The sequence below is a fragment of the Heteronotia binoei genome, chromosome 1, assembly GCF_032191835.1.
Source record: "Heteronotia binoei isolate CCM8104 ecotype False Entrance Well chromosome 1, APGP_CSIRO_Hbin_v1, whole genome shotgun sequence".
Taxonomy (NCBI): Eukaryota; Metazoa; Chordata; class Lepidosauria; order Squamata; family Gekkonidae; genus Heteronotia; species Heteronotia binoei.
Window position 1 is genome coordinate 280,896,400 of NC_083223.1, and position 24,044 is coordinate 280,920,443.

At 52.4% G+C, this 24,044-nt stretch overlaps 1 protein-coding gene across 1 annotated transcript in view; it reads right to left on the minus strand.

The window, feature by feature from the left end:
- The window catches only part of PIP5K1A (phosphatidylinositol-4-phosphate 5-kinase type 1 alpha), a 107,553-nt gene that overhangs the window by 31,992 nt on the left and 51,517 nt on the right, over window positions 1-24,044 (minus strand). The window contains exons 3-7 of the mRNA XM_060256337.1: window positions 18,647-18,733; window positions 10,833-10,963; window positions 9,066-9,183; window positions 3,307-3,459; window positions 1,094-1,393 (exon numbers count right to left, since the gene is read on the minus strand). Coding sequence (XP_060112320.1) covers window positions 1,094-1,393; window positions 3,307-3,459; window positions 9,066-9,183; window positions 10,833-10,963; window positions 18,647-18,733 — 789 coding nt within the window. The remainder of the gene's footprint in view (window positions 1-1,093; window positions 1,394-3,306; window positions 3,460-9,065; window positions 9,184-10,832; window positions 10,964-18,646; window positions 18,734-24,044) is intronic.

Here is a 24,044-nt window from a genome sequence, read left to right on the forward strand (position 1 = left end):
AACAGACACCCAGTGAGGTGGATGGGGATGAGAGAGCTCTCACACCAGGTGCCCTTTCAAGGACAACCTCTGCGAGAGCTATGGCTGACCCAAGGCCATTCCAGCAGGTTCAAGCTGAGGAGTGGGGAATCAAACCCGGTTCTCCCACATAAGATTCTGCGCACTTCACCACGACACCAAACTGGATCTCAAACTGTCTTTGCTCTGTAGCTCCTATGTGATTGAACAAGCCTGGCAAAGCAAGCTGAGATGCAGAAGGAAGCAAGAGAGAGGCAGAAGGAGGCAGATGACAGCCAGTTGCTCGGGGGCCTGATAGGAGCCCTCCTGGGGCCTGATTCAGCCTCTGAACTGCATGTTTGACACCCCTGATTTAAGGCAAGGGTGTTGAACTCATTTGTTATGAGGGGCGGATCTGACATAAATGAGACCTTGTTGGGCCAGGCTGGGATATGTCAGAGTGGGCCATGTGTGTACCTATTTAAGATCAGGTAGCAGAGATAGAAACGTTTTAAAGCACACAAACACGACTAAACATTTTTTTTAAAAAAACAAAACATGCTTAAAACATCAGCACTTGTTGGGTCTTAAAAGTGCTTCCTTTGTATCTCTCCCATGGGATCCAGGGAACCGGGCAAAGGAAGCTCTGGCTCTTTCCCTCCCTCCCCATGGGACCAGGAGGGGGAGGAGCCTCAACCAATGGAGAAAACAGAGGCTTTGCTCTGTAGCTCCTGTGCGATTGAGCAAGCCTGGCAAAGCAAGCTGAGATGCAGAAGGAAGCAAGAGAAGGCTTGGATATTGTCTGTCTCAGCATCCCGGCCCTGGTATTCCTTGGGAGGTCTCCCCCAACCCAAGTACTCGCCAGGACTGGTCCTGTTAGCTCCCGAGATCCAATTTGCCTGGCCTATCCAGGTCAGGGGTGAGATATTTTAATATGATTGTAGGCCGCTTTGAACCAAGAGGAAAGGCATCTAAACAGAGGGGCAACGTCCAATCAGACGGGGAGTCAGTTACGGACCCGAACTGACTGCCTTTCTCAGAGAAGCAACCAACTCAGTCATGCCCGGGAAGCCCACCCCTCCGCTCCCCCGCCTACCAAGCAGTCCCTCTGCAGCGTCTTGCACAGGGCGCTGTACATGTCTGCGTCCAGGAAGAGGCCGTCCTGCACGTCTTGCATGAAGTCCAGGTCCTTGTAGGTGGGGAAGACCTTCTCGCGCTCCTTCTGGGAGGCCCGCCGCTTGTAGGTGGAGCCTTTCAGGTCGTACTTCTGGTGCATCCGGACGGAGCGGGGCAGGAGGTTGTTCATCACCACGATCCGGATGTTCTTCCCTCCCGCCTGCACACAGTACAGCCCGTAGAACTTGGGCAGCAGCGTCCGAGGGTTCTGGTTCAAGTTCTAGAAGAGAAGAAGAAGATAAGAACATTAGAACATAAGAGAAGCCCTGTTGGATCAGGCCAATGGCCCCTCCAGTCCAACACTCTGTGTCACATGAGAACATAAGAGAAGCCACGTTGGATCAGGCCAATGGCCCCTCCAGTCCAACACTCTGTGTCACATAAGAACAGAAGAGAAGCCATGTTGGATCAGGCCAATGGCCCCTCCAGTCCAACACTCTGTGTCACATAAGAACAGAAGAGAAGCCATGTTGGATCAGGCCAATGGCCCCTCCAGTCCAACACTCTGTGTCACATAAGAACAGAAGAGAAGCCACGTTGGATCAGGCCAATGGCCCCTCCAGTCCAACACTCTGTGTCACATAAGAACAGAAGAGAAGCCATGTTGGATCAGGCCAATGGCCCCTCCAGTCCAACACTCTGTGTCACATAAGAACATAAGAGAAGCCACGTTGGATCAGGCCAATGGCCCCTCCAGTCCAACACTCTGTGTCACATAAGAACAGAAGAGAAGCCATGTTGGATCAGGCCAATGGCCCCTCCAGTCCAACACTCTGTGTCACATAAGAACAGAAGAGAAGCCATGTTGGATCAGGCCAATGGCCCCTCCAGTCCAACACTCTGTGTCACATGAGAACATAAGAGAAGCCACGTTGGATCAGGCCAATGGCCCCTCCAGTCCAACACTCTGTGTCACATAAGAACAGAAGAGAAGCCATGTTGGATCAGGCCAATGGCCCCTCCAGTCCAACACTCTGTGTCACATAAGAACATAAGAGAAGCCATGTTGGATCAGGCCAATGGCCCATCCAGTCCAACACTCGGTGTCACACAGTGGCCAATATATGTGTGACATTGGATTTATACCCCACCCTTCACTCCCAATCTCAGGGCGGCTTACAATCCCCTTTACTTTCCTCCTAAACAACAAACACCCTGAGAGGTCAGTGGGGCTGAGAGAGCTCTCCCAGAAGTTGCCTTTTCAAGGACAGCTCTGCGAGAGGTATGGCTGACCCAAGGCCATTCCAGCAGGTTCAAGTGGGGGAGTAGGGAATCAAATCCAGCTCTCCCAGATAAGAGTCCGTGCACTTCACCACTATGCCAAACTGGCTCTCAAGAAGTCATGTGAGCCTTTGTTTGAGGAGGACAGGACAGCCCCACACTCAGCCAGCAGACTCCCAGTGTTGTTAGCCCTCCTTTATGGTGGCCTGTGAATAATAAAAGTATTATTATTACCTGCTCTGTTCCCTCAATACTTCAGAGCCCCACAGCAGTAGCTAGGAGCAGGGCCTTCTCCGTGGTAGCCCCAAAGCTTGGGATGCTTTCACCACTGAAGAGGAGGAGTGGACTTCCTGTTCACACCGTTTTTGCTTCAGAATGTTTCATTTTCCAGTTTGCTCTGAACCAAGTTTTTTAAAAATGTTACAATCAGAAGCGACTCAAAAGCCTACTGAAGGCAAGGCCAGCGGTCAGCTCCCTCCCAGGTCAGAAATTCCCCAACAAAAGGTACCTCCCCCCACTCCAAAAGACACCTGGCCAACAGGTGCTCGTCTCTCCCAGCAATGACTGGCTGCAGAAGTACGTCAGGAGTGGTCCAGAGGCCATCCTGGGCTCACCCACAAAGGCCCCGCTGGCCCCGTGTGATCTGAGTTCACAGCTGGCCTGCCCACTAGGCGAATTAGGTACTTGCCTAATCTCCTTTACCTTCCTCCTTTACCTTCACTCTTCAGGGTCTTTCCCACTGCCTTTCCTATTGCGTGATCCTTTGAATGGAAGATGCTGGGAATTGAACCTGGGACCTTCTGCATGCAAAGCAGAGGCTCTGCCACTGAGCCATGGCCCCTCCCCCAAAGGGGGAAGACGCAGCCGGGTGGGGCTCTTTCCAGCCACGCCCGTTTCTCTCTGCCGACTCACCATATAATATCCCGGCAACAGCTTCTGCAAGAACTCGGCTTCTTTGTGCTGAACGGTTTTGATAATGAACTCGTCGTCGCTGGAGACATAGAAGATGGAGCCGCTGGCCCCGGAGTTGGAGAGCTCAATGAGGGGTTCGCTGCACAGGGAGCACTAGCGGGGAGGGGGGAGGAAAAAGAGGGAAGGGGAAGGCAAATGGTCAAGATGTCAAGACAGCATGCGACTGCAATAAAAAAGGTCAGTGCCATGCTGGGAATTATTAGGAAGGGAATCGAAAACAAATCAGCCAGTATCATAATACATCGATTGTGCAGTCTCATTTGGAATACTGTGTACAATTCTGGCCACCACACCACAAAAAAGATATTATAGCATTGGAAAAAGTCCAGAAAAGGGCAACTAGAATGATTAAAGGTTTGGAACACTTTCCCCATGAAGAAAGGTTAAAACGCTTGGGGCTCTTTAGCTTGGAGAAATGTCGACTGCGGGGTGACAGGATAGAGGTTTACAAGATTATGCATGGGATGGAGAAAGTGGAGAAATAAGTCCTTTTCTCCATTTCTCACAATACAAGAACTCGGGGGCATTCGATAAAATTGCTGAGCAGTCGGGTTAAAACGGATAAAAGGAAGTCCTTCTTCACCCAAAGGGTGATTAACACGTGGAACTCGGTGCCACAGGAGGTGGTGGCGGCTACAAGCATAGCCAGCTTTAAGAGGGGATTGGATAAGAATATGGAGCAGAGGTCCATCAGTAGCTATTAGCCACAGTGTGTGTGTGTGTATATATGTATGTATATGTGTGTGTGTATATATATATATACACACACACATATATTGGCCACTGTGTGACACAGAGTGTTGGACTGGGTGGGCCATTGGCCTGGATCCAACAGGGCTTCTCTTATGTTCTTATGTTGGTCCGTGCGGAACATAAGCTACTCCCAATGCCAATAAGTGAAAGGCACCTGGGCAGAGCGGCAGCCTCCGTTCGAAGAAAACTTCCCATTTATGTCCCTAAAATATTTATATGCTGCTGCAACTCTTGATCCGAGGCAGCTTACAGTAGCAATTTAAAACATTTTTTTCCAGTTGAAACCAAGGATAAAACAGCAAGGCCCAAACCCCTCCCCTCTCCCTCTTAAAAGATGCTGCTGCAACTCTTGATCCGAGGCAGCTTACAGTAGCAATTTAAAACATTTTTTTCCAGTTGAAACCAAGGATAAAACAGCAAGGCCCAAACCCCTCCCCTCTCCCTCTTAAAAGTTGAAAGAGGGCAATATCCAAGAATGTAAAGAAACTTGGAAGCCATTATATGAGTGGACGAAGGTTGTAAGTTAATGCAGGAAATAGATATTGCGTTAAATACTCTGATATGATAAATGGAAAGAGTTAGAATGTTAATAAATTTGGTTTAGAAACGTTACGTCCTTGAAACAGAGGATGGAAAATGGTGTATGTAACTGAGTTTTATCCTTGTGCTTCAGTGTATATTGTATACAGTGTGTGTTCTGTTTCTCTGTTTGTGGTGTGTGTCAGTGTTATAATAATGAACTGAAAAATTTAAAAAAAGAAAGATTTATTTTTATTTATTTTTTTATTTATATTTCGATTTATATCCCGCCCTTCCCACCGAGATGCCTGCCATTCAAACCTCCTCCAAAGCCCAGAAGAAGAAGAAAGAAAAGAAATAGAAGAAATAAGGAAGACAATGACTGCAGATTTATACCCGACCCTTCTCTCTAAAAGAGCCCCATGGTGCAGAGTGGTAAAGCTGCAGTACTGCAGTCCTAAGCTCTGCTCATGACCTGAGTTTGATCCTCGGCAGAACCCAGGTTTTCAGGCTCAAGGTTGACTCAGCCTTCCATCCTTCCAAGGTCGGTCAAAGGAGTCCCCAGCTTGCTGGGGGGGAAAGCGTAGAGGACTGGGGAAGGCAAGGGCAAACCACCCCGTAAAAAGTCTGCCGGGAAAACATTGTGAAAGCAACGTCACCCCAGAGTTGGAAATGACTGCTGCTCGCACAGGGGACCTTTCCTTTCCTTCTCTCTGAATCAGAGTCTCAGAGCAGCTTACTATCATCCATAGCATCTCCCCTCACAACAGACACCCTGTGAGGTGGGTGGGGCTGAGAGGGCTCTCCCAGCAGCTGGCCTCTCAAGGACAACTCTGCAAGAGCTATGGCTAACCCAAAGCCATTCCAGCAGCTGCAAGGGAAGGAGTGGAGAATCAAACCCAGTTCTCCCAGATAAGAAGACGACTGCAGATTTACACTCCGCCCTTCTCTCTGAATCAGAGACTCAGAGTGGCTCACAATCTTCTTTCCTTTCCTCCCCCACAACAGGCGCCCTGTGAGGTGGGTGGGGCTGAGAGAGCTCTTGCAGCAGCTGCCCTTTCAAGGACAACCTCTGCCAGAGCTCTGGCTGACCCAAGGCCATTCCAGCAGCTGCAAGGGGAGGAGTGGGGAATCAAACCCGGTTCTCCCAGATAAGAAGACTGCAGATTTATACCCCGCCCTTCTCTCTGAATCAGAGACTCAGAGTGGCTCAAAATCTCCTTTCCTTTCCTCCCCCACAACAGACGCACTGTGAGGTGGGTGGGACTGAGAGAGCTCTTGCAGCAGCTGCCCTTTCAAGGACAACCTCTGCCAGAGCTCTGGCTGACCCAAGGCCATGCTTGCAGGTGCAAGTGGAGGAGGGGGGAATCAAGCCCGGTTCTTCCAGATAAGAGAGCTATGGCTGACCCAAGGCCATTCCAGCAGCTGCAAGGGGAGAGGTGGGGAATCAAACCTGGTTCTCCCAGAAAAGAATCCGCACAATTCACCACGGCACCAAACTGCACCAACCAGGCAGGCCCAGCGGCTCGAAAGGTTTGGAGACCCGGCCTGACCTGGAGAGTCCCGACTTGTTCTCCACACCCCTTACCATCTCCCTTGCCCTCCTCTGGACCCGTTCCAGCTTGTCCAGATCCTTCTTTAAATGTGGTGCTCAAACCTGAACACAAGACTCCAGGTGAGGCCTCACCACAGCAGAGTAAGACATATAGGCAGGAATGAAGAGTATGAAGACGTATAGGCAGGAATGCTGCCAACTCCCAACCAGACCCAGCCGCCTACGGCGGAGGTGTAAACAGTGGAAAGCAAACAGAAGTTCACCTGCCAATCAGCAACCTCCCCAGGCTAGTAATCAGTTGGTCCTGGATGAGAAGCCAAGAGGGAAAGGCCACTCAACCCCTACACATCCCAGTTGTCAAACCTGCCCCCTCTGCCCTACAGAAGAGCCACACGGAGAGACAGTTTGGTGTAGTGGTTAAGTGCACGGACTCTTCTCTGGGAGAACCGAGTTTGATTCCCCACTCCTCCACTTGCACCTGCTGGAAGGGCCTTGGGTCAGCCAGAGCTCTCTTATCTCGGAGAACCGGGTTTGATTCCCCCCTCTTCTACTTGCAGCTGATGGAATGGCCTTGGGTCAGCCAGAGCTCTCTTATATGGGAGAACCGAGTTTGATTCCCCACTCCTCCACTTGCAGCTGCTGAAATGGCCTTGGATCAGCCATAGCTCTCTTATCTGGGAGAACCGGGATTGATTCCCCCCTCTTCTACTTGCAGCTGATGGAATGGCCTTGGGTCAGCCAGAGCTCTCTTATATGGGAGAACAGGGTTTGATTCCCCACTCCTCCACTTGCAGCTACTGGAATGGCCTTGGGTCAGCCATAGCTCTCTTATCTGGGAGAACCGGGTTTAATTCCCCACTCCTCCACTTGCAGCTCCTTGCACCTGCTGGAATGGCCTTGGGTCATCCAGAGCTCTCTTATCTGGGAGAACCGGGTTTGATTCCCCACTCCTTCACTTGCACCTGCTGGAATGGCCTTGGGTCAGCCAGAGCTCTCTTATCTGGGAGAACCAAGTTGGATTCCCCACTCCTCCACTTGCACCTGCTGGAATGGCCTTGGGTCAGCCATAGCTCTCTTATCTAGGAGAACCAGGCTTGATTCCCCACTCCCCCACTTGTGCCTGCTGGAATGGCCTTGGGTCAGCCATAGCTCTCTTATCTGGGAGAACCAAGTTGGATTCCCCACTCCTCCACTTGCACCTGCTGGAATGGCCTTGGGTCAGCCATAGCTCTCTTATCTGGGAGAACCAGGCTTGATTCCCCACTCCTCCACTTGCACCTGCTGGAATGGCCTTGGGTCAGCCATAGCTCTATTATCTGGGAGAACCAAGTTTGATTCCCCACTCCACCATTTGCACCTGCTGGAATGGCCTTGGGTCAGCCATAGCTTTCCTTCAAAGGGCAGATGCTGTAAAAAGCTCTCTCAGCTCCACCCACCTCACAGGGTGTCTGTTGGGGGGGGGGAGTAGAGGAAATTGTGACCATCCTGAGACTCTGAGATTCAGAGTATAGGGCAGGGTATCAATCCAATATCTTCTTCTTTCTCGCAGGTTGACTGTTGTGGGGAGTGGGGGGGTAAAGGAGACTGTGACTACTCTGAGACTCAGAGTATAGGGCAGGGTATAAATCCAATATCTTTTTTTTCGCAAGTTGTCTGTTGTGGGGAGGTTGGGGGAGAAGGTAAAGGATATTGTGACAGCTCTGAGACTTTGAGATTCAGAGTATAGGGCAGGGTATAAATCCAATATCTTCTTCTTTCTCGCAGAGTGTCTGTTGTGGGGAGTGGGGGGCTAAAGGAAGCTGTGACTACTCTGAGATTCAAGGTATACAGCAGGGTATAAATCCAATATCATCTTCTTTCTCGCAGGATGTCCGTTGTGGGGAGGGGGGTGGAAAGGTATAGGAGACTGTGACCGCTCTGAGACTCAGAGTATAGGGCAGGGTATAAATCCAATATCTTCTTCTTTCTCACAGGGCATCTGTTATGGGGAGGGGAGGGGGTAAAGGAGACTGTGACCGCTCTGAGACTCAGAGTATAGGGCAGGGTATAAATCCAATATCTTCTTTCTCACAGGGCATCTGTTATGGGGAGGGGAAGGGGTAAAGTAGACTGTGACCGCTCTGAGACTCAGAGTATAGGGCAGGGTATAAATCCAATATCTTCTTCTTTCTCACAGGGCATCTGTTATGGGGAGGGGAAGGGGTAAAGGAGACTGTGACCGCTCTGAGACTCAGAGTATAGGGCAGGGTATCACCCCCGTATCTTCTTCTACCAAACTCTTTCAGGACAAGCAGACCACAGAATCTGCTCTTCTCTTGGCTGCAACAGAGGACCAGGTGAGCCCGGCAGCTTGCAGCCTGAGAGCAGGTGGCTGGGGAAGACCAGAGGGGAGAGGATGAGCCACCTGAATAATCACGTGCCGGGCGGCTGCACAGAGAAAGAGGGAGGCAGGTGTAGATTTAAAGTTTGCGTGGGTTCAGGTTTGCACGGGTGACTGTAATTACCGCGTTCAATCACACCCAGGCTGAACCAGCTAGGGTATAATTAAGGACTGGGAACACACTGGGAAACTGGTGTAGTGGTTAAGTGCGTGGACTCTTATCTGGGAGAACTGGGTTTGATTCCCCACTCCTCCACTTGCAGCTGCTGGAATGGCCTTGGGTCAGCCATAGCTCTGGCAGAGGTTGTCCTTGAAAGGGCAGCTGCTGTGAGAGCCCTCTCAGCCCCACCCACCTCACAGGGTGTCAGCTGGTCTTCAGGGTCAAGAGTCACCAGCATTCTCTTGCTGGTGGGCCCAGACTGTTCCCTCCGGGGCCCCGCGTTCTGCTGCAGCGCAGCCGGTCCCGACCCAAAGCCCGGCCCTGCCACTCACCAAGTAGTCATCCGGCCGGATGCCGAAGAGCTCGCGAAAATAGCGGAAGGCGACGGGGGCGTAGGTCTTGAAGCGGAAGTCGTTGTAGTGATGGGCTGGCGTGAGGTTGCTGCCTTCGCTGGAGGGGAAAGGGACAACAAAGTAAGCGCCCTCGTGATCCTTGCAGAGCACCCCCCCCCCACCTCCAAGTATCCGAGGCCTGTCAAAAGACACACTGTGATCATCACCTCGTCCACTGAAGAACTTTTGCGCTCACACGTAAGGGGTACATTTGGAACATAAAGGGGAGTCTTGTGAACTTCTTGGAGCAGAGGTCCATCAGTGGATCATAGCCACAGCCTATTGTTGGAACTCTCTGTCTGGGGCAGCGATGCTCCGTATTCTTGGTGCTTGGGGGGGCACAGTGGGAGGGCTTCTAGTGTTCTGGCCCCACTGATGGACCTCCTGATGGCACCTGTTTTTTTGGCCACTGTGTGACACAGAGTGTTGGACTGAATGGGCCACTGGCCTGATCCAACATGGCTTCTCTCATGTTCTTATGTGACACAGAGTGTTGGACTGGAGGGGCCATTGGCCTGATCCAACAAGGCTCCTCTTATGTTCTTATGTGACACAGAGTGTTGGACTGAATGGGCCACTGGCCTGATCCAACAGGGCTTCTCTTATGTTCTTATGGGACACAGAGTGTTGGACTGGAGGGGCCATTGGCCTGATCCAACATGGCTTCTCTTATGCTCTTATGTGACACAGAGTGTTGGACTGGAGGGGCCATTGGCCTGATCCAACATGGCTTCTCTTATGCTCTTATGTGACACAGAGTGTTGGACTGGAGGGGCCACTGGCCTGATCCAACATGGCTTCTCTCATGTTCTTATGTGACACAGAGTGTTGGACTGGAGGGGCCACTGGCCTGATCCAACAGGGCTTCTCTTATGTTCTTATGTGACACCGAGTGTTGGACAGGATGGGCCACTGGCCTGATCCAACATGGCTTCTCTTATGTTATTATGCGACACCGAGTGTTGGACTGGAGGGGCCACTGGCCTGATCCAACATGGCTTCTCTTATGTTCATATGGGAACCTGTGTGTACTGAGAACAATAGCATCCCTAGAGAAGAAGATTTAAATCCCACCCTATACTCTGAATCTCAGAGCGGTCACAAACTCCTCTCCCTTCCCCCCCCCCCCCGCCGCACAAGAGACACGCTGTGAGGTAGGTGGGGCTGAGTGGGCTTTATACAGCAGCTGCCCTTTCAAGGACAGCTCTGCGAGAGCTATGGCTAACCCAAAGGTCATTCCAGCAGCTGCAAGCAGAGGAGTGGGGTTCTCCCAGATAAAGAGTCCATGCACTTAACCACTAAACCAAACTGGCTCCCTGCTAAAATGGGCAACCCCCATCACCCCCTGGGGGGCCAAGAACATCAGTATGTGAAGCTGCCGGATACACAGCCAAGCTGTTTGGTCCTGTAGCTCTGTATTGCGATCAGAAGCAGCTTTTGCAAGGTCTCAGGAAGAGAAGGGCTTCCTTCCTGTTGGGAAATGAATTGGGGGGGGGGGTTGTGGGGAGAGAAACACCTCCCCCCCGCCCCGCTACTGAGGCAAAGCCATCCCGCCCCCCCCCCCCCAAAGCCTGAAAAATCTGACCCGGCCTTCACCAGTTATAGCATGAAAGAAATATGTCCTCTGCTGGCTTGCTGTTCCTCCCGCCGTCCCCCGACCCCCCGCCGTGCTGAAGAAGCGGGTCACCGAGACGGGCAAAAGCTCACCTGGGGAAGAAGATGCTCTCCACTACGTAGAAGTCCTGCATGAGGACATCGCGCTCCGGCTTGGTGCTGAGGCTGCCCACCGTGTGGGTGATCCCAAGCTGGATGGCGCCTTTGAGGGCGGACGAGGTTGTCTGGAGGGCGGCAAAACAACAAAGCGCGAGGGTCACCTCTTTCGCAAAGCCCGATGAAAGGCTCCTTTCAGGAGGGGACACACAATTCCGTGGAGGCCATTCCCATCGCTGGGGGTTTGTGGCTTTCTTGGTCTTCTTTTTTTTTACTTTAAGCTGGTTTTGGATTCCTCGCTACGATTCTGTTGTCCTCGTTTTGCAAACCGTCTCGGAAGTGCTCTTTAAAGGCAACGTCCGGAGGAGGTTTTTAAAACCCAGGAATGCTTCAAATCCCTTTTTCCCACGGACCCCAATCAGATGGCCTTCTAAACCCCGTATCCGTCATTCTTCCTCGGACACGCTACGCGTTAATTTCCCTCCACCTACACTTGAGGAGATCGTCGCCACTGACTTATATGAACATATGAAGCTGCCTTATACTGAATCAGACCTTTGGTCCACCAAAGTCAGTATTGTCTTCTCAGACTGGCAGCAGCTCTCCAGGGTCTCAAGCTGAGGTTTCTCACACCTATTTGCCTAGACCCTTTTTGGAGATGCCGGGGATTGAACCTGGGACCTTCTGCTTCCCAAGCAGATGCTCTTCCCAAGCAGATGCTCTTCTGCTTCCCAAGCAGATGCTCCCAAGCAGAAGCAACGTCCCTCCACCGTACTGCAAGGGCAGACAGAATGTAAAGCTACCGCTCCTGTTTTTCGTGCCTCGATGTGCGGATTCTTTGGGGCTATTCTTCACAAAACACACAAACTGCTACCTTTGTACAACAAAGGGTCCCTCTGCCCCCCGGCTGTGTTTCTCATGTGCCTAACTGGAGACTTTGTAAGACTACTTTAAGAAAGTAAAGCAAAACACAAACTACAGGAGGCCCCTGACATCCCATTCTGCAATTGGCCATCTGACAGCCATGAAGATTCGGTGAATTTAGGGAGAAGTGTTTGTGAGTTCCCTGCATTGTGCAAGGGGTTGGACTCGATGACCCTGGAGGTGCCCGCCAACTCTATGATTCCTGTGGAGGCCAGGGTAGAGCAGTGGTGAAGGCGTCGGACTAGGAACTGTGGCTATTAGCCACAGTGTATTGTTGGAACTCTCTGTCCGGGGCAAGTGATGCTCTGTATTCTTGGTGCTTGGGGAGGGGGCAACAGGGTGAGGGCTTCTAGTTCCCTGGTCCCAGTGGACCTCCTTATAGCACTTGGGGGTTTTTTGGCCACAGTGTGACACAGAGTGTTGAACTGGATGGGCCACTGGCCTGATCCAACGTGGCTTCTCTTATGTTCTTATATGTAACACAGAGTGTTGGACTGGAGGGGCCATTCACCTGATCCAACATGGCTTCTCTTATGTTCTTATATGTGACACAGAGTGTTGGACTGGATGGGCCATTGGCCTGATTCAACATGGCTTTTCTTATGAGACACAGAGTGTTGCACTGGATGGGCCATTGGCCTGATCCAACATGGCTTCTCTTATGTTCTTATGTGACACAGAGTGTTGGACTGGAGGGGCCATTGGCCTGATCCAACATGACTTCTTTTATGTTCTTATGTGACACAGAGTGTTGGACTGGATGGGCCATTGGCCTGATCCAACATGGCTTCTCTTATGTTCTTATGGGACACAGAGTGTTGGACTGGATGGGCCATTGGCCTGATCCAACAGGGCTTCTCTTATGTTCTTATGTGACACAGAGTGTTGGATTGGAGGGGCCATTGGCCTGATCCAACATGGCTTCTCTTATGTTCTTATGAGACACAGAGTGTTGGACTGGATGGGCCATTGGCCTGATCCAACATGGCTTCTCTTATGTTCTTATGTGACACAGAGTGTTGGACTGGAGGGGCCCATTGGCCTGATCCAGCATGGCTTCTCTTATGTTCTTATGTGACACAGAGTGTTGGACTGGAGGGGCCATTGGCCTGATCCAGCATGGCTCCTCTTCTGTTCTTATGACATCAGAAGACCTTCTTCTCGTGCCTTTTTCTTCTCTACTTTGTGGCTGCGCTGAAGGGGAGCTCCCTCCCTCCCTCCACCCCCCCCCGCACCTAATTCCTTAGGCCAATGCCCCTGGGCACCTTGAACAAGCTGTTAATGGTGCCTTCCTCCTTTTCCATGAGTCATAAACTGGGCCATAAACGCTTCACAGCTTTCACGGATGGTCTCATGAAGCCACTCAAGAGTCACCCGTGCCATCGTGCCTGTTTACAGGGGCTCCTGACTTTGCTGACAAAGCTCCAAAGGATGTCAACAGCCTTTCCATTGGAGCAATACAACCTGAACTTCACCATTCCTCGGACCTGAGATATTTTCCCAACCCAGCATGAGAGGAACCGCTGTGGGCAGCCTGCTGTCCAACCCACCCACAAAGCAGATTCGGGCATCTGGTCTCAGAGAGAGAAAGTCCCATAGCGCCATGGGAATCTTGAGTTCTGGGCCACCGTGTCACACAGAGTGTTGGACTGAAAGGGCCACTGGCTTGATCCAACATGGCTTCTCTTCTGTTCTTATGTCTGGGGCAGTGATGCTCTGTATTCTTGGTACTTGGGGGGCAAGAGTGGGAGGGCTTCTGGAGTTCTGGCCCCACTGGTGGATTTATCTGATGGCACCTGGCACTTCTTCTCATGTCTTATCCTTGGACAAATGGTAGCACTACTTTCTGGCTTTGCTGAAGGGCAGCTAACCCCCTTCCCTCCACTCCCTGCCCACTTCAATAAGCTGCTTCAATCCCAAACACCCACCAAATACTCTAACTCGTTGCTTTTTGGTTGTTGAAAAGCTTAAGGTAGTCCCCTGTGCAAACACCAGTCGTTTCCGACTCTGGGGTGACGTCACTTTCACGGGAGGCTTTTTACGGAATGGTTTGCCATTGCCTTCCCCAGTCATCTACACTTCACCCCCAGCAAATTGGGTACTCATTTTAACCAACCTTGGAAGGATGGAAGGCTAAGTCAACCCTGAGCCGGCTACCTGAGCCCAGCTTCTGCTGGGATCGAACTCAGGTCGTGAGCAGAGGGCTCCGACTGCAGTACTGCGCCACGGGGCTCTTCTCCATTTCTACTTGGGTCTAATAAACGGGACTTAGACTCTTGAAAAAAAGGTAAAGGTGCAAGCACCCTGTGCAAGCACCAGTCGTTTTTCGACTCTGGAGTGACGTTGCTTTCACAATCTTTTCACGGCAGACTTTTTACGGGGTGGTTTGCCATTGCCTTCCCCAGTCCTCTACGCTTCCCCCCCAGCAAGCTGGGACCTCATTTTAACCAACCTTGGAAGGGTGGAAGGCTGAGTGAACCTTGAGCGGGCTCCCTGAACCCAGCTTCTGCCGGGATCGAACTCAGGTCGTGAGCCGAGTGCTCGGACTGCAATAAACCCCCCCCCCCCAAAAAAAACCCCTCCCAGAAGCCAGATCCACTCTTCTGTACTGGAGATTACTCCCAGCTCAGCGGACAGCAGGTCCCCCCCCACCACCACAAAACAGTTCACACTCACCCCATCCCACTGTTTCATTCAAGTGTTATAGCAAACATCTCGAGATTAACTTTTAATCTCCCCGAGATAAAAGATGCATGGTCGGGGCATCTCCGCCCTGGAGACGCATCTCCTGGGAATACTTGGAACCAGAGGGCTGGTCACCACCCTCAGCTCTTTCGGGGGAGGGGGAGGGAGAAGAAGAGAACATCTACTTTTGCTACGGCATCACGCGTCTGCCTCAGTAGGCACACTTGATTTAACTTCAACAAACCCAAGTTATTAAGTCATTACTACAAAGGCAGGCTTGGAAGGACACACGACAAAATCTCAGAATCCAGAACAGGGACAGCTCTTAAGAGGGCCTGGGAGTAACAGACCCCAGGGAGACGATTGAGGTGGGCCACCGTGTTAGCGGTAGAAAAGGGCAGGAGACCAAGAGCACCTTAAAGACCAAAAAAAATTGCGGCAGGGGAGGAGCTTCCGTGAATCACTGCTTACTTTCTCAATTATCAACACTGCGAGTTACTGTTCTCTCAACTTGCTTGCCACCCCCCCACCCAACTTCTGCAATATGGAACTAATACTGATTCACCTTAGTCTAGCTTCCTGTCTCACACAGGGGCCAACCAGTTCCTCCGGAGGGCCAGCAACAGGCCAGAGAGGCCGAGGTCTTCCTTTGAGAAGAACCTCAGAAGAGCCCTGCTGGGTCAGACCAGGGAGGGTCCATCTAGTCCAGCCTCCTGTCTCACACAGTGGCCAGCCAGTTCCTCCGGAGGGCCAGCAACAGGCCAGAGAGGCCGAGGTCTTCCTTTGAGAAGAACCTCAGAAGAGCCCTGCTGGGTCAGACCAGGGAGGGTCCATCTAGTCCAGCCTCCTGTCTCACACAGGGGCCAGCCAGTTCCTCTGGAGGGCCAACACCAGGGCAGAGAGGCTGAGGCCTTCCCCTGAGAAGAACATCAGAAGAGCCCTGCTGGGTCAGACCAGGGAGGGTCCATCTAGTCCAGCCTCCTGTCTCACACAGGGGCCAGCCAGTTCCTCTGTTGGGCCAACAACAGGGCAGAGAGGCCGAGGCCTTCCCCTGAGAAGAGCATCAGAAGAGCCCTGCTGGGTCAGACCAGGGAGGGTCCATCTAGTCCAGCCTCTTGTCTCACACAGTGGCCAAGCAGTTCCTCTGGAAGGCCAACAACAGGGCAGAGAGGCTGAGGCCTTCCCCTGAGAAGAACCTCAGAAGAGCCCTGCTGGGTCAGACCAGGGAGGTTCCATCTAGTCCAGCCTCCTGTCTCACACAGTGGCCAGCCAGTTCCTCCGGAGGGCCAGCAACAGGGCAGAGAGGCCGAGGTCTTCCTTTGAGAAGAACCTCAGATGAGCCCTGCTGGGTCAGACCAGGGAGGGTCCATCTAGTCCAGCCTCCTGTCTCACACAGTGGCCAACCAGTTCCTCTGGAGGGCCAACAACAGGGCAGAGAGGCTGAGGCCTTCCCCTGAGAAGAACATCAGAAGAGCCCTGCTGGGTCAGACCAGGGAGGGTCCATCTAGTCCAGCCTCCTGTCTCACACAGGGGCCAGCCAGTTCCTCTGTTGGGCCAACAACAGGGCAGAGAGGCCGAGGCCTTCCCCTGAGAAGAGCATCAGAAGAGCCCTGCTGGGTCAGACCAGGGAGGGTCCATCTAGTCCAGCCTCTTGTCTCACACAGTGGCCAAGCAGTTCCTCTGGAAGGCCAACAACAGGGCAGAGAGGCTGAGGCCTTCCCCTGAGAAGAACCTCAGAAGAGCCCTGTTGGGTCAGACCAGGGAGGGTCTATCTAGTCCAGCCTCATGTCTCACACATAGGCCAGCCAGTTCCTCTGGAGGGCCAACAGCAGGGCAGAGAGGCTGAGGCCTTCCCCTGAGAAGAACATCAGAAGAGCCCTGCTGGGTCAGACCAGGGAGGGTCCATCTAGTCCAGCCTCCTGTCTCACACAGGGGCCAGCCAGTTCCTCTGTTGGGCCAACAACAGGGCAGAGAGGCCGAGGCCTTCCCCTGAGAAGAGCATCAGAAGAGCCCTGCTGGGTCAGACCAGGGAGGGTCCATCTAGTCCAGCCTCTTGTCTCACACAGTGGCCAAGCAGTTCCTCTGGAAGGCCAACAACAGGGCAGAGAGGCTGAGGCCTTCCCCTGAGAAGAACCTCAGAAGAGCCCTGCTGGGTCAGACCAGGGAGGGTCCATCTAGTCCAGCCTCCTGTCTCACACAGAGGCCCGCCAGTTCCTCTGGAGGGCCAGCAACAGGGCAGAGAGGCCGAGGTCTTCCTCTGAGAAGAACCTCAGAAGAGCCCTGCTGGGTCAGACCAGGGAGGGTCCATCTAGTCCAGCCTCTTGTCTCACACAGTGGCCAAGCAGTTCCTCTGGAAGGCCAACAACAGGGCAGAGAGGCTGAGGCCTTTCCCTGAGAAGAACCTCAGAAGAGCCCTGTTGGGTCAGACCAGGGAGGGTCTATCTAGTCCAGCCTCATGTCTCACACATAGGCCAGCCAGTTCCTCTGGAGGGCCAACAGCAGGGCAGAGAGGCCGAGGCCTTCCCCTGAGAAGAGCATCAGAAGAGCCCTGCTGGGTCAGACCAGGGAGGGTCCATCTAGTCCAGCCTCCTGTCTCACACAGTGGCCACCCAGTTCCTCCGGAGGGCCAGCAACAGGGCAGAGACGCCGAGGCCTTCCTCTGAGAAGAACCTCAGAAGAGCCCTGCTGGGTCAGACCAGGGAGGGTCCATCTAGTCCAGCCTCCTGTCTCACACAGTGGCCACCCAGTTCCTCTGGAGGGCCAACAACAGGGCAGAGACGCCGAGGCCTTCCTCTGAGAAGAACCTCAGAAGAGCCCTGCTGGGTCAGACCAGGGAGGGTCCATCTAGTCCAGCCTCCTGTCTCACACAGTGGCCAGCCAGTTCTTCTGGAGGGCCAACAACAGGGCATAGGAGGCTAAGGCCATCCCCTGATGCTGCCACTCTAGCAGTCTGCTGCCTCTCAACGTGGAAGGTCCCTTTAGTCACCATGGCTAGTAGCCACTGATAGATCTCTTCTCCTTGTCAAGCACTTTGAAGACTCTGCCAGCTACCTGTTGGACAACTTTAATCAGACTTCACTGCTCCCTGTGACTATGAGGATCGCTATTACACAAAATAAGTCGACTGAGCCATCTGTCTAAGCATGGACAAAATTACCCAGATTTCCTACCACCCTGTAAACATCCAGTACCTTAGCCCCACAGCCTCTGGGTTGGGGAAGGGGCACCAGGGCAAACCAAGAAGGCTTAAGTATTTACGTGGGCGCGCAACAAAGGAATGCTGGGTGAGGGTTGGTGAAATCCTGAACAATCCAAAGAAGAACCATCACAACAAGCCGACGCAGCGCCTCGGGGAAAGGCGGAGGCCAGCAACGCTCATGACAACAAGCCAAAAGGAAACAGGAAGTGGTGCCTGCCGGCACTCTCACACTTGCACAAGCCACTGCTCCTCCGAAATGCTCCAAAAGCAAGGGGGGGAAACGCTGTGCGCCCCGGTGCCGGCGCTAGGGGCCATCCCAATCGGACACACAAACAGCCTCAGCTGAGTCGGGCTGTGCTGCCAGAAGAGGCAGCGAAAAGGCTGCAGTTCACCTTCTCTGTGCTCCGGTTCCGCCCCCTCCCTCCCTCCATCCAACTGCAGGCAGGATTTGCGGTTTCTGCCCGCGCGCGGCCACTTACATAGAACGACCACTGTCCAGACGAGGGGGTCGAGCTAACATCCATTTAATCCGGACACGAGGAGCGGGTTCTGAGGTAGAACAAGGTGGCTCATGCTGAGGAGCACCCCAGTTAATTCAGAGGCTGGGTCCCCAAAGGTTGCCCGTTTAAACACACTCGTCGTGAGGAAGGAGAGAGGGCAAAAAAACCCCCAAAACTGGATGGCCTCCCCAGAGCCTTCCTGGCAGCTAGGAGAGTAGGGGAAAAAAACCCAGAAAAAAACGACGCTCCCAAAGACTTAAGAAAAGCCCCGGCTCGAGACGGAAAGACGACGCTTTGGCCTTCGCCCCCTGGATCTGCCAGCATGCGCTCACTGGCAGCTGCCCGCAAGGAGGTTTGACGTTTACCTGAACGGCCTCCACCTTTTATGCTCCGGCAGCGGATGACTCAGACGCTGGAGAATGTGGGGCGGAATCTGAGGGAGGGAGGAGGGAAGGAGAGACACGCTCCAGGGGGAAAAAAAAAAGATGCCAAGCAACAGCTACCTTTTTGTAGGTGGTTTCGCCCGTGGAGTCCACGCCCCTGTGCCCTTTCTTGATGGTCTGCGAAGAGTGCCCGGAAGATCCTGCCATCTAGGGTGGGGAGCAAAGGGGAAGCAATGAGGGGGAAAAAATACAGGTGTTTTAATGGATTCATTGATTGCATTCGATTTATAGCCCGCCCTCCCCGCCAAAGCAGGCTCAGGGCAGCTTACATGTTCATGTAAATACATGAAACGTAAAACCACATCAAGATGTAAAAACATAAAAAAATCAAACCATTTCAAGTGCTATAATGATTCTGGATTCCCCCACCCCACCCCATTCTGTCGTTCCAGCTGGGTGTTTTATAGAAAGACCGATCTTAGGTTCGTGCACGAGGGAATCCAGTCGTTCCTGAGTCTGTTGCAGCCTGTGATCTTAGCTTACAAAAGCCTGGGGGGGGGGGGGGGAGAGCACCGCCTTACAGGCCCTGCGGAACTCTCTGAGCTCTCGCAAGGCCCTAGCCTCCACTGAGAGCTTCGTTCCACCAGCATGGGGCTACAACAGAAAAGGCCCCGGCTCTGGTTATCATGAGCCTGGCCTCTTTAAGGCCAGGGGATTGAGAGCAGGTTTTGTGACCCTGACCAAAGTGCTCCCCGGGGAACATGTGGGGAAAGGCGGTCTCTGAGGTATGAAGGTCCCCGGCCGGATAGGGCTTTAAAAAAGCAGTATCTCAGAGGTTTGGCTCTGGATTGATAGGTAGACTAGGGAAAGGAATGTCAAGGCTCCAAGTATGAGCCTTGGGGCTCCCTAAGCAAAGCAGGGAAGGGAAGAAGAGAATGCTCCAATTGATGTGTTAAGGATCATAGAATCATAAGAGCTGGAAGGGACCTCCAGGGTCATCTAGTCCAACCCCCTGCACAATGCAGGAGACTCAGAAAAACCTCCCCCTAAATTCACAGGATCCTCATTGCTGTCAGATGGCCCTCTAGCCTCCGCTTCAAAACCTCCAAGGAAGGAGAGCCCACCGCCTCCCCAGGAGGAAGCCTGTTCCACTGAGGAACCGCTCTTAACAGTCATAGAATCCTAGAGTTGGAAGAGACCTCATCTAGTCCAACCCCCTGCACAATGCAGGAAACTCACAAATACCTCCCTCCAAGAAAGGAGAGTCCACCACCTCCTGAGGAAGCCTGTTCCACTGCGGAACCGCTCTTAACAGTCATAGAACCATAGAATTTTTTTTTTTTTTACTTTTTGATACTTATTTTATTAATCCAGCTTTACCATACAATTCTATTAAACAAACAGATATATAAACAAATAAATTTATACATACAAATTCTCTATCAGCCTAGATTGGACTAGACAAACTACCTACGAGGTATCTTACCTCTACCGTCTAATAAGTTCGAAAGGGGTGGGACAGTGGTACAACCAAAATCAAATATTGTCTTCCCAATCAAAACAATACAGAAACTGTAACATAAAAATTACCAATGGTATTATTGCCCTTTAATTATTTTCTAACCAAGAATAAACCTTTTTCCATTTTCCTGTTGCTTTTTCTTTTGTATTTCCCTTGATTATATTTGCTAATATATCCATTTCGACTATATTTAAGATTTTTTGGGTTATTTCTTCTCTATCTGGTATATGTTTCAATTTCCAGTACTGGGCAAATAAAATTCTGGCAGCTGTAATTATATATATTGCAATTAATTCATCCTCTCTTGGTACCACGTCTTTGACTAATGAGAGTAACATAAATTCTGGTTTGAGGGGGAAATTAACCTTCAATATCTAAACTAAAATTTTGTGAATTTGAAGGGACCTCCAAGGTTATCTAGTCCAATCCCCAAAACTCACAAATACCTCCCCCTAAGGAGGAAGGAAGGAATCAGAGTTGGAAGGTACCTCCAGGGTCCTCTAATCCAATCCTTTGCACAATGCAGGAAACTCACAAATACCTCCACCTAAGTTCACAGGATCTTCCTTGCTGTCAGATGGCTATCTAGCCTCTGTTGAAAAACCTCCAAGGAAGGAGAGCCCACCAGCTCCCGAGGAGGAAGCCTGTTCCACTGAGGAATCACTCTAACTGTCAGGAAGTTCTTCCTAATGTTGAGCCGGAAACTCTTTTGATTTAATTTCAACCCGTTGGTTCTGGTCCAACCTTCTGGAGAGAGCCATTTCATACATTGACTCGCAACTGCTGGATGCTATTCAGAAAGAATTTAACACCTTTGTGCTCAGAAGGGAGAAGAAGACGACTACAGATTTACACCCCGCCCTTCTATCTGAATCAGAGACTCAGAGCGGCTTACAGTCTCCCATATCTTCTCCCCCCAAAACAGACACCCTGTGAGGTGGGTGGGGCTGAGAGGGCTATTGCAGCAGCTGCCCTTTCAAGGGCAACTCTGCCAGAGCTATGTCTGACCCAAGGCCATTCCAGCAGCTGCAAGGGGAGGAGTGGGGAATCAAACCCGGTTCTCCCAGATAAGAAGACTGCAGATTTACACCCCGCCCTTCTCTCTGAATCAGAGACTCAGAGCGGCTTACAGTCTCCTATATCTTCTCCCCTCACAACAGACACCCTGTGAGGTGGGTGGGGCTGAGAGAGCTCTGACAGAAGTTGCCCTTTCAAGGACAACTCCTGCCAGAGCTATGGCTGACCCAAGGCCATTCCAGCAGCTGCAAGTGGGGGGAATGAGGAATCAAACCTGGTTCTCCCAGATAAGAGTCCGCACACTTAACTGCTACACCAAACTGGCTCTCAAGAAGGCACAGAGTTCTTCGTGGAACTGGGCTAAGGAAGAAAGACATTTGTGTGTGTGTGTGTAGGGCTGTGCGAGAGTAAGAAGAGCTCCTTGTGGGAGCTGGGGCACGAAGAGGACCACACAGGAAGGCCGAGAACAGAACGGAGGGTTTCAGGACCACAGGCTGTCCTAAGAATCTCTGGAGTTTTCAGTAAAAACGACCAGCAATGCCTGACAATGCAGGCTGCCTGTGTGTAACCTTAATCCTTCGGTGATCAACAGGAGGGCTGTATTCCAGGGCACATTCTCACGCTCTGCAGGACAAAGGCAAGACTCAGCATGTCTGCCAGAACCCCAAGATAAGCAACTCGACTCTCTCATGTGTACCGCAGGAGGCTGGGATAGCATAGAGGTGCTGCAGCTGGGAACCCTTGCACACGACATGCGTTGTGGGGCTCAGGGGCCTCGAGGCCCCCCTGCACTAATCCATCACACCCTTTTCAGTCCCACCTGGGCTTGCAGAGCTTCAAAACTGGAGAAGGGAGGGCTTTACATGAACACATGAAGCTGCCTTCTACTGAATCAGACCCTGGGACCATCAAAGTCAGTATTGTCTACTCAGACTGGCAGCAGCTTTCCAGGGTCTCCAGCTGAGGTTTTTCACGCCTACTTGCCTGGACCCTTTTTAGTTGGAAATGCCGGGGATTGAACCTGGGACCTTCTGCTTACCAAGCAGATGCTCTACCACTGAGCCACCGTCCCTCCCCTAACTGGCAGAGGCTCTCCAGGGTCTCAAGCGGAGGTTTTTTCATGCCTATTTGCCTGGACCCTTGTTAGTTGGAGATGCTGGGGATTGAACCTGGGACCTTCTGCTTACTAAGCAGATGCTCTACCACTGAGCCACCGTCCCTCCCCTAACTGGCAGCGGCTCTCCAGGGTCTCAAGCGGAGGTTTTTCACGCCTACTTGCCTGGACCCTTTTTAGTTGGAGATGCTGGGGATTGAACCTGGGACCTTCTGCTTACCAAGAAAATGCTCTACCACTGAGCCACCATCCCTCCCCTAACTGGCAGCGGCGCTCCAGGAACTCAAGCGGAGGTTTTTCACGCCTACTTGCCTGGACCCTTTTTAGTTGGAAATGCCGGGGATTGAACCTGGGACCTTCTGCTTACCAAGCAGATGCTCTACCACTGAGCCACCGTCCCTCCCCTAACTGGCAGCGGCTCTCCAGGGTCTCAAGCGGAGATTTTTCACGCCTACTTGCCTGGACCCTTTTTAGTTGGAGATGCCGGGGATTGAACCTGGGACCTTCTGCTTACCAAGCAGATGCTCTACCACTGAGCCACCGTCCCTCCCCTAACTGGCAGCGGCTCTCCAGGGTCTCAAGCGGAGGTTTTTCACGCCTACTTGCCTGGACCCTTTTTAGTTGGAAATGCCGGGGATTGAACCTGGGACCTTCTGCTTACCAAGCAGATGCTCTACCACTGAGCCACCGTCCCTCCCCTAACTGGCAGCGGCTCTCCAGGGTCTCCAGCTGAGGTTTTTCACGCCTACTTGCCTGGACCCTTTTTAGTTGGAAATGCCGGGGATTGAACCTGGGACCTTCTGCTTACCAAGCAGATGCTCTACCACTGAGCCACCGTCCCTCCCCTAACTGGCAGCAGCTCTCCAGGGTCTCAAGCGGAGATTTTTCACGCCTACTTGCCTGGACCCTTTTTAGTTGGAGATGCCGGGGATTGAACCTGGGACCTTCTGCTTACCAAGCAGATGCTCTACCACTGAGCCACCGTCCCTCCCCTAACTGGCAGCGGCTCTCCAGGGTCTCAAGCGGAGGTTTTTCACGCCTACTTGCCTGGACCCTTTTTAGTTGGAAATGCCGGGGATTGAACCTGGGACCTTCTGCTTACCAAGCAGATGCTCTACCACTGAGCCACCGTCCCTCCCCTAACTGGCAGCGGCTCTCCAGGGTCTCAAGCGGAGGTTTTTCACGCCTACTTGCCTGGACCCTTTTTAGTTGGAGATGCTGGGGATTGAACCTGGGACCTTCTGCTTACCAAGAAAATGCTCTACCACTGAGCCACCATCCCTCCCCTAACTGGCAGCGGCGCTCCAGGGACTCAAGCGGAGGTTTTTCACGCCTACTTGCCTGGACCCTTTTTAGTTGGAAATGCCGGGGATTGAACCTGGGACCTTCTGCTTACCAAGCAGATGCTCTGCCACTGAGCCACCATCCCTCCCCTAACTGGCAGCGGCGCTCCAGGGACTCAAACGGAGGTTTTTCACGCCTACTTGCCTGGACCCTTTTTAGTTGGAAATGCCGGGGATTGAACCTGGGACCTTCTGCTTACCAAGCAGATGCTCTACCACTGAGCCACTGCCCCTCCCCATAAGCAAAGTGATGGACATATATATGAACATCTGAAGCTGCCTTATACTGAATCAGACCCTGGGTCCATCAAAGTCAGTATTGTCTACTGAGACTGGCCGCGGCTCTCCAGGGTCTCAGGCGGAGGTTTTTCACGCCTCCTTGCCTGGACCCTTTTTAGTTGGAGATGCCGGGGATTGAACCTGGGACCTCCTGCTTCCCAAGCAGATGCTCTACCACTGAGCCACCGTCCCTCCTCTAACTGGCAGCGGCTCTCCAGGGTCTCAGGTGGAGGTTTTTCACGC